At 45.7% G+C, this 10,488-nt stretch overlaps 1 protein-coding gene across 1 annotated transcript; it reads right to left on the reverse strand.

The window, feature by feature from the left end:
* Positions 1-252: 252 nt before the first annotated feature.
* On the reverse strand, positions 253-10,092 carry hnf4b (hepatic nuclear factor 4, beta). Its single transcript, XM_028956616.1, has 10 exons — positions 9,651-10,092; positions 7,734-7,899; positions 6,117-6,211; positions 5,656-5,759; positions 4,284-4,439; positions 4,120-4,207; positions 3,878-4,030; positions 2,643-2,927; positions 2,402-2,524; positions 253-397 (listed from the first exon to the last, which is right to left on the reverse strand). Exons 1-10 carry the CDS (start codon positions 9,763-9,765, stop codon positions 270-272), a joined length of 1,413 nt encoding a protein of 470 aa, XP_028812449.1. The 5' UTR covers positions 9,766-10,092; the 3' UTR covers positions 253-269.
* Positions 10,093-10,488: the final 396 nt, after the last annotated feature.

Here is a 10,488-nt window from a genome sequence, read left to right on the forward strand (position 1 = left end):
ATTAAAATAAATTACTTTACATTTTTGGGCAATACAATACTTATGATGTTTTTATGATAGACTTCTTTATGATAAACTCACATATCTGCCACATAAACTCTTCCATAAATAAGACATTCATTAATAACAGACATATGTAATTTAGTTAAAGGCATTTAGTAGCATTTTCACCATTTTATTCAAATTGATAACAGCATTTATTGTTGTATTTTGTAGTAAATGATTCAGTGACAGATCTTTTGTGTGTGTGTGTGTGTGTGTGTAACCTCTTAAAGACATGTGTGCACAGGAGTGAGTGGAAGCCTGTTGTCCATCTCTTGACTCATGCTAGCTTCCTCTGCAGAGCTGAACACCATGGCACCCGTGTCTGAGGGTACAAGAGGAACCCCTGGCATGGCTGTAGGGGGGGAAAATCAACAGGTCACGGGCTCTCCGTGTTGGCACAGGTTTCCCTAAGTGATGTTAAAGTGATTGATTGTCATGTGACACACCACAGCACAGCACCCAGTTCAAGCAGTGAAATGTGGTCTCTGCTTTTAACCCACCACCTGAGGGAGCAGTGGGCAGCCATGAACGTCACCCAGGAAGCAGTGTGTGGGGATGGTACCTTGATCAAGGGGACCTCAGTGGCACCTTGACAGTTCGTGATTTGAACTCACAGTTTGCTTCCTAAACCGCTAGGCCACGACTGACCACCCCTGAACACCACCTCCCTTCATCTAAAGCCATGCGCACTTGGTGGGTGGGGGATTCTACATTGTCTGTGGGTGTGAGTGTACAGTGGTCCGGCTGTCTTGTTGACCACATGATTCCAAGGTGAAAATGGCCATGCCGCCCATGCTTAATAAAACGTTTTTTGACATTTCACAACTACTTTGATGTTAGGTCACCATGATGTTACTAGCGCTTTTCTCGCTGATCCAGGTATGGATCATCCAGGTATGAATGTTGCCCTGTATTGGTTACAATACCGGCATTATACTGCCATCATGCCTTTGGGAAAAGGCTAAAGAAACCCTGTGCTGTCCAGCGTTCCGTGTGACTCTGTCCAGCAAACAAACGCCTACATGGAGTCTGGGCCACATGCAGGAAAGCAGCGTCTGAGGTTTCACACACCAGCAGACGACTGTGGGACAGGTCAAGTGGCTAATTTGAGTCCAGCTAAATGTCATTCTGGGTTTCATGCTGGGATGGACGGGCTGGGATCTGCATCAAACTGTGGTAGGTAAAACGGCCGCACCGAAATGTAACAACTGTAGATATGTAATCACAAGATCTGTGACTGGCCAGAATTGTTGAGCCTATGCATCATTATGAAACCATCATTTACCCTTAGTCTCCAAAATATGTTCATCCTGTTTAGTAACTATAACGTAAATATCTATCAGAACTATCCCTGACCTTTTAGTCTATTTTTAGTCAACTAGAACTATAATGAAAACGTAATTTTTCACTTTTAACTTTCCGTGGAAACAACTGAAAACATGTTTTATATTCTAGTTTCTTCAAAATAGCCGCCCTTTGCTCTGATTACTGCTTTGCACACTCTTGGAATTCTCTCGATGAGCTTCAAGAGGCCTTGAAGGAGTTCCCAGAGGTGTTGAGCACTCGTTGGCCCCTTTACTTCACTCTGCGGTCAGTTCTCGATTGGGTTCAGGTCCGGTGACTGTGGAGACCACTTTTTGTTAAGTACATAACTCCACATGTGTTCATTCATAGTTTAGATGCCTTCTGTGAGAATCTACCAACGTAAATAGTCATGAAAATAAGGAAAACACATTGAATGAGAAGGTGTGCCAGACTTTTGGCCTGTACTGTACTTTAGCTGTACACGTGGACTCTAGGTTCAGGTTAGAAAATGGTTTAAATGGTATTATGTTCTGAAAGTGACTGTTTTTGTCATTGTGAGGCACAGCAAGCACAGCACACGTTGACACATCGAAATGTCCTCTGCTTTTAACCCATCACCTTAGTGAGCTGTGGGCAGTCATGAAAGGTGCCTGGGCAGCAGTGTATGGGGATGCCACCTTTCTCAATGAAACCTTGATCTTTCAGGATTTGAACCCTTTGGTTAAAAGTTCGCATCCTTAGCCACTAGGCCACCACTGTCACAATTTTTTAGGAAGTCACACTGTCCACATTGGGGATGCTGTTCTAACTTGGGCTGGGACATGTAGGCCATTGGTGAGGTTTCGAAGAATGGGGCAGCATGAACTGGCAGTGACAAGGTGCTCTTTTTAAGATTTTTACATTCACGTTAAAGGCATTTGCTCTGCGCTTTGAACTTGGCAAGGTGGTGCTTGGGCTCAGAAATATTGTTCACTGTCTGCTTGTCTGCTGAATTTGAGAAAGGCTCCGCGTAGATTCAACATGTTAAAATGATAAATTGAACCAAACTTACCAGTAGGTACTGGCAGGATGACTGAGGTAAAGTTGCTGGGCAGGACAACCGGACTGCTCAGAGGATCCCGGGGAATAATGGGTTGTCCAGCAGGGTTGAATCCGAGGACTTCTGGATTGGACCCTGAAGTTATGTTGCACAACCACGCTTACCGATGTGTCACAGTAATTTAGGAGAAGGGTTTCAGGTCACCCACATTATAAGTCAGATGTATATATGTGTGTAATTCAATTCAATAAACCTGGCTCTGATGCTCTAGTGGCTGCTGCTGTAGACGCAGTGGCTGCTGCCGAAGCCCCCTCTCCCAGCAGCATCTCCTGCAGCAGGCTGTCCACGCTGGCTTCTCCCAGCAGCCGCGCAAGTTGCAGCTGCTCCACCATCTGCCAGGCCACGCTCTGCAGAGGGGGCAGCATCAGCAGCAGCTCGCCGAAACGGCCGCGTTGCTCGCACGTCGCTTCGTCCAGCAGCACCTGCGCCTGAAAACGCACCCGCCGCACCGGCTGTGGGCTCTCCAGGCCGGGGCAGTCTGAAAGGTTCAAACAGACGCGTGTGATGTCTAATGTGGTGCCACCAGAACTGATGCGACATGGGGCAATTTCTACAATAGCATGTGAAGAGGACATATGGAGGAAGTTGTGCAGGACCTGACTCCTCAGATGTCTGCTGAAAGAAGAAGATTAATGTAAAGGAGCTTGTTTACATTGACATTGACATTTATGACATATGACTTCTAGGAATATGTGTTTTTACCTTTTCCCATCCCATTGCATTACATATTGCATATATTAGCAGTTGCTCAAGCATTTCACTGCATATCATACCGTGTAGGACTGTGTATGTGACAAATAAAATTTTTATTTAATATTCATTAGTTACTAGGCAACATGAAACATTTACTTTTATAATGAATTGGTGGGCCAGACTTATCCTGATAAAATACTGACCATTTTGCACATCTCAATTCATTTGCACATTTCTGCTCATTTTACACGTTTGTCTTGTCTTGTCTGTCATTTTTATCATGTTTATTCGACAGAAAAGTTCGACTTTTCTCCTACAGAGATAACCTGTACAGTATTTAAGCTTTAGTTTTAGTTAGTATAGTTTAGTGTGTAGATACATATATATTTTTCTTTTTTACGATTGCACTATGGGGGTGTCTGTGTAAAACATTATTTCAATATTTTTTATACTGCGTATACTGTTGTACTGACAATAAACCAATCTTGAATCTTGAATCTTGTGGGCCCAAGTCACTGTTTGTTTGCGGAGCCATTACAGACCGGTCCTCACACAGCCCTGAACATTGGGACTGCATGTCTAGCTGACCTGGCACTACCGCACTAATAAGAGACCGTCGGATATTAATAACTTTCCCCAGAACACGATGAAACTGTGGCAACTGGACTAAAATATGCCAGAGTTTGCCAGAGCAATGATGTCATTGACTGGTTAGAGTGGGACGTGTTGACCAACCAGGGGCAAAGAAAATGATGGCTTTCAGGCAGGCAAACTCTGAGTCCGTGATGTCCAGCTCCCTCAGCGGCCTGACCAGCTCCTCCAGAATGCGCGCTGCTACTTTGGACACCTCCAACTCTGGCCCACTCACGGGGATGACAAAGTCGTTTCCTGTGACAGGGAGATCATCATGGGAATTCCAACACAGTGAATATGCGCTGGATCCTGTGAACCCAGAGAGGTAAAATTTGACTTTTTACCCAGGAGGATGATGTCGTTGTAGGGCATGGAGCGGCGAGCCACCCCCAAGATGAGGTGCTCGGCTGAATGGGCTCGTAGCAAGGCCACCTGCACACAGACACACAGCGGACAGTCAGAACGCGTAGCCGTGAAATCGAGCACCAGAGTCGATCACAAGACACACCCTGTCGTCCACAGGCAGCTCACAGAAGTCCGGAATGCGCTTCGCCCACTCCACCAGCAGAAGGAGCTGCTGTTTCATGGATTCACACACGTCCCCCACCAGAGCGATCTTCTTGGCGGTGATGTCACTGTGGGCAGCAGGAGTCCAGGAGGAAAACTGTAAAGAAGCATGATGGTTGAGACACACACACAAAAAAATGTATTTGACTATAAATCAATATCATTTCAAATCAATATCAAATAAATCTTATTTATTTGACTATAAATCCTGATTTAGATTCAGTAGTAGTGGTAGTAGCCTAGTAGACCAAGGTTCATAGGCGGTACAATTGTGTGCCTGAGTGTCTCTAGGGGGACTGTCCCTGTAACTACTGATTGCAAGGTCCTCTTTATAAGGGCGTCTGATAAAAATGTAAGTGTAAATTTAATTTAAAAAACAGTTTTTTTTTTTACGTTGAATCACTTTTTGTTCCATTTTTCCCACAAGTTAGCACTAAAATTTCTTAGATGAATAAATATTCTCAGGCGTTATCATTCCACTGTGCCTTAACGTTGGCACCTACAAAACTCCGCCTGGGTTGTCCAGCCCACCTGTACCTACTGTAATGCCGAGATGAGTGGTGAGGTTTGCGTGTGCTGAGTTGCGAACTCACTGTTAAGATGAAACCAGCATCTTGAAAGATGAAACAAACTAGATGGACAACTGAGAATGTGTAGGTGCTGGAGCTTTGTAATCTTCTCTGCAGCCACTTTTTGGACTGGGATGGGCTTGTTTAGGATCACCCCTTGACATGAAAGACACAGGGACCGGGTCCCAGAGGAAAGCAGCCCGGCCTCATTTTGCGGTTCATTTGTCAATCATCCAATTAATTCTGCTTCATTCCTGGGGCATGTGGAGAGGATGTCTGGTTGATATTATGCGTTTAGAGCAAATTGAATGCTGGCACAGAATCCAAGCCTGAGCGGCACGATTAAATAGGCAGTGATCAAATTGAGTCCCAAGGCAATTTGGCCATTCTCAGAAGGTAACCGAAGCCAGCGGTCAGCGCTCATAATCTCTGGGGATCTCTAATGGCTGCCTGTCTCAGAAACTTGAGGAAAGAACGGCCTTGACTTTCTCCCCCTGTGTACCGTTCAGTGTCTCCGATGATGCCGAGTTGAATTAAGAGCGTGAATACACTGGGGTCAGGGGTCCGACGGATGGCTGCTCAGGTCAGCGGTAAGCGCTTCCAGTCGCCTCCTCGCCTGAATCCAGCTGGTTTTGATTCCCTCCTCCACTCAGCTCCACCCGAGTCGGCTAATTGGATCGCCGTCTTGTTTTGAAGCCATCGGCTTGTTATGTTAACTCGTGTCGCTGAAGTGAACAGCCCTACCTGCTGGGTGCTCGCCTCGGCCTGCAGCAGCACGCTGATGGACAGGCTGCCCGCCGCCTGGCCCTCCCTGCGACAGCTGATGCGGTCCCGCTCGTTCTGCACAGCTGGGGATGACAGGGAGGCATCTGCTGGGCACATTCTACTTATTTTTCAAATTTTTACATAAAAAATGTTCTTTTTTTCTTGTCTGTCCAAGTGGATACTTTCCAACAGAGGAACGTGTCTCATCGTGACATCTCCCGCACTCTGCTCATAGAAGGAAACATGATCGGAATATCGTCTGAACCAGGCCAGACGACAAGGTCCAATCTCAAGGCAATTGGTCATGAAAGCAGCCAATCAAGTTGCTATTAATCCCGAAAAACAGGTCCTTCCAAAAAGTGGGGTACTGAGGTCCCCAATACAACACAAGGGTTAGAAAACACGGCCATTAACTGTGAAGAAGATCTTATGCGCCTCACCCTCCTTCCTCATGCCTGCTCTAAAGCACTTCTTCAGGCGGCAGTAACGGCACTGGTTCCTCTTGTCCTTGTCCACAACACACTGCCTGCTGAATCTGCGCACATGAACACATGTTTACACACACATGACTATACAAGAACTATACCAAACTTGCGTGAAGAAAGAAGCATATGGACCTGATGAAACTATAGTTGTTTTAGTATTTACTAATTTAGTAATTAGTCTTAGTAATGTCCAGACTCATTTTAGTCTAGTCAAGTTTCAGTCAACTAAAAGTCTGAGCATAATCATAATTTTACTCCCCGGGCGCCTGTCATGGCTGCCCACTGCTCTCTCAGGGAGATAGGTTAAATGCTGAGACCACATTTCACTGTGTGCACTGGGTGCTGTGCTGTGTCACATGTGACAACTAATCGCGTTCATAATAATCAGAACTATCCATGACCTTTTAGTCTAGTTTTAGTTAACTAGAACTGATGAAATTTTGTTCTAATTTTAGTCAATGATCCAATTCTATTTTAACCCAGTCAGTATAGTACCTAATAGAACAATAACAATATTTTCTTTTAGTCAAACCCATTTCATAATTAAAACAAGGTTATCTTATTATTATATTAATGCTACCATGATTATAGACTGAAGAATACAGTACATGCATTCCAGACACGGACGACGCTCTGATTTGTTTTGTGTTTTTCGACTGATCTGTTTTTGTTTTCTACGTCATGGTAAAGAAAGTGCGTCCGTCAATCACTTCGTCATTTTCTCCCAGTCATCTGCTCACCCATCCTGAAATGTAAGTAATGTTTGCGCATTGCATAAGTGACGTCTTCTGTTCGACCATGAAACAGAAACCGCTATATGGTAACTATAAGAGGAATTAATGTCTTGTCTTGTTTTCATCAATGAGAATTAAGGGACATTTTAGTAAATTTCTTGTAAAACATATTAAGTTTCAACAATATTACCTGATATATTTTGTTGGAGTCATTTTCACATGACCAGCATCTCGTCTCGTTTTCATCACAATAAAGTTTGTTGATGAAGATGTTTCCTCACAAACTGATGGGAACAACGCTATAAACATTACTGTCATGATCCGGTCCGGCAGGGGCCACTCCGGGTCCAGAGTTCGGACCGGAGATTCGTGTTAGTCTTGTGTATTGTTTACTGATTGTTATCACCTGTGTCTGATGTATAAAGCTGCCCTGTTTGTGTCTGCCACGTCGGGTCATTGTTTGGTGATGTTCCCCTTGTCCTGTCTACCGAGTATTAAACCCCTGTTTCATGACGTTGTGGGTATGCGTCCTTATTCTTCGCCATGTCCAGCCTGCGTGACAGTTACAGCCTGTATGTGTATTTACAACAAAAGTTTCCCTCAGATGTGAAATGTTGCATTTCTGTGGTGGCGCGGCCAAGAAAATGAGATGAAATTAGATGAACCCTGTCATATTGTGCACCAACAGCTGTGAAATGACCTCCTCACATGTCCGTTTCTCTTGTCTCACTAACTGAAGGTCTAGTCAAGAAACCAATGTCTTTGCAGCACATTTTGATGCTTCCAAGCTTCTTCGCTGGTTATGCTTCATAGGCTGCCAGATGGATCTAAGAGGTACCTGCATGTGTAGGCGTGGTTCTTCCGCACGCTCCTCCTGAAGAAGCCTTTGCAGCCATCGCAGCTGGCCGCGCCGTAGTGCTTCCCTGTCGCCCGGTCTGCGCAAATTGAGCACAGACTGCCATTGGTCTGGGACAGTAGATGAGCAGGTCCCGCCATCAAAGGTTCTGTGAGACCGGAAACATGAGAAATGAATTTGGGGTCAGTTTCCCATTCGTGGATTCTAGGCAAAAGGCTTTTTGAGTGGAGAACTTCACTGAAGTTCTCCACGAATGGGAAAATAAACATAAGAACTCATTTATTTTTATATCATTTTGCGAACAAGGAATGGTTGCATTTCTGAGGTCGTCAGGTCTTGTGGTGGATAAGTGCAAGTGGTCCTATGACAAGTGATAAATAATCACTGTAATAATCTTTTAGAGTGATGAATGGAAACCCCAAATCCAGGTTGACACACAGACACGCACGCCATCCCACCATTTCTTTATGGGAGAACGGGGCTAATCTGCCTTGTTTGCCAGGCCTTATGAGAGCAGTGGCAATAAAAGACTGTTATTGGTGGAGATATCAGCCACCTCGGTGGCCACCCTCTGAGGAGCGCAGCCTCTTATTACTTGGAGAAAGAAGAAACTCCCCATTTAATTATACCCGTCACAGGTCAGCGGAAAGCCAGAGCCCGTGCAGCCATTTCCTGGCTAATTGTGCTCCGCGAGCTCGCTTTTAATTCAATCTCCCCGTGCGCTGGATTAAATTGCATTCTCTCGCTACTCAGTTGCACCCGAATTGTCTCAAGCAAATCAAGCACACAATTTGTGTAGAGAGCAGCGGGGACAACGGCTCTTAGGTGTAATGTATGTAAATGGCGCACTTAAAACGGAGCGGTAAGGGGTTACTGTTTAACAGGCTGAAGGCTTGTTTTTATCTTTTTTCTTTCAACTGTTCTTTCTTCAAATCCTGAGTTCATCAGGGTTGAATTAAGAGATTACACAGCGTCTGCCATTCAACTCGGCTCTTAAAAAAAAAAGTGAAGTGATTGTCACACGTGATACACAGCAGCACAGCACACGGTGCACACAGTGAAATTTGTCCTCTGCATTTAACCCATCACCCTGAGTGAGCAGTGGGCAGCCATGACAGGCGCCCGGGGAGCAGTGTGTGGGGACGGTGCTTTGCTCAGTGGCACCTCAGTTGCACCTTGACAGGTCGGTATTCGAACCGGCAACCTTCTGATTATGGGGCCGCTAAAAGTGTCGGGAAGACGTCTTGATTCAGCAGCCCAGTAATTACAGAAAATGAGATTATATTGATAGCCGGGGTATTTTTGTTGGCCGCCGTATAAAATGAAGGTTCGACCTGCAGCCTTTTCTGTCGTGAGAAAACGCGCCCCTCACCGAAAGTGCGGAGGCGACGTGTAACATTAGGCCACTCGGCGTGTTACTCTTGGCCTGTTCCTCAAAGGCAGCCACTGACCAATGGCATCATTCCGACAGCCAGCCAGACGGGCAACGTCCTACGTAAACACAAGCGCAAAGCCCGCATGCCTGATTGCAGTTACCAGTTATTGCAGAGCAAACGGCACGTTATGTAAACCTACGAGAGACTCGCCGGATTAGGTCTAATAAAATGAATGGTGATTACTTTGGGAGCCGACCAGAATGAAAGCCGGCTGGTTGACATTAACGATTACTGATATCGTCAGAGTGGGTACATGTCTCAGGCATTCATGCTGTGTAACTCATGACGGCTTCAACTAAACATTAATGGCACAGTGTGAGGTCACCAAGCATTTCACACACACACACACACACACACACACACACAGATTGGCACCACAGCAGAGGGTGACTTTTTCTTTCTTGGTGACCTTTGTCCCGCTCCAGCTACAGCCTGGCTGAGGCGGGGTCAGGGCCGCACGTACCTCCCTCGACAGGAAGGACTTGCATGCTGTCAAACTCCAACATGGTGTAGGAAGGGTCGAGGTTCGCGCTGTAGTCTGAGGATTCCAGGTCCGTAGCCGTCCGCTGGATTCTCATGGCACCGTGTCTCCGGCTGGAACTGGGCCCAGCAGTCTTCTCAGGCCGGGGCCGCTCAGGCGGTGGAGGAGAATGGCATCGGTCTGGCGGATCTTTGAAATGCTCGCTGCTTATTCTCCTTAAGCCAAAGCAAAAATAAATCCTTTGTGTCTCCGCCTATGGTTGTCCCCAGTCGAGAGGTATGTCCAGAGCCATAAATATGACATGAATGAAAGCAGGTCTTCCTGTGTCACTGTGCTTTAATTGGCTGTCTCGCTGATAAATACCATCAGTCCGCTTTGTGGTTGTCCAGGTCGTTTGCAGCGTTTTATTGATGTGTTGCGTCCAGAGTCCCATTCAGAAAAAAAGGAAGCGCGCAGACAGGTGGAGAGAATGCAGGAGAGTGAAGACGAACTGAAGAGAGAGAGAGAGAGAGAGAGAGAGAGAGGGACACTGACTGTGATTTTGTCTGCCTGTTCAATTTTCTCTGCTCTTATCAGAGTTGAGAAAAGTGTTGTGGGGGAGGGTTTTGTGGCAAGTAAACATGAGTGGGAGAAAGAAGCTGCATCATAGGTCAGAGGACAAATGAAACAAATGTGACTCAGGACTCATTTCTGGGATTAAACTTTGCATATATTTAGATTTATGGTACTTAAAACAGTTCAACAGCTCAGTAACTTTATCTAACTTTTCCTCTGCGTTTGATAGACAGAGACAGAGCCGCTATGTTCCACTTTGAGCACT

This window comes from Denticeps clupeoides, chromosome 16 (assembly GCF_900700375.1).
Source record: "Denticeps clupeoides chromosome 16, fDenClu1.1, whole genome shotgun sequence".
NCBI lineage: Eukaryota > Metazoa > Chordata > Actinopteri > Clupeiformes > Denticipitidae > Denticeps > Denticeps clupeoides.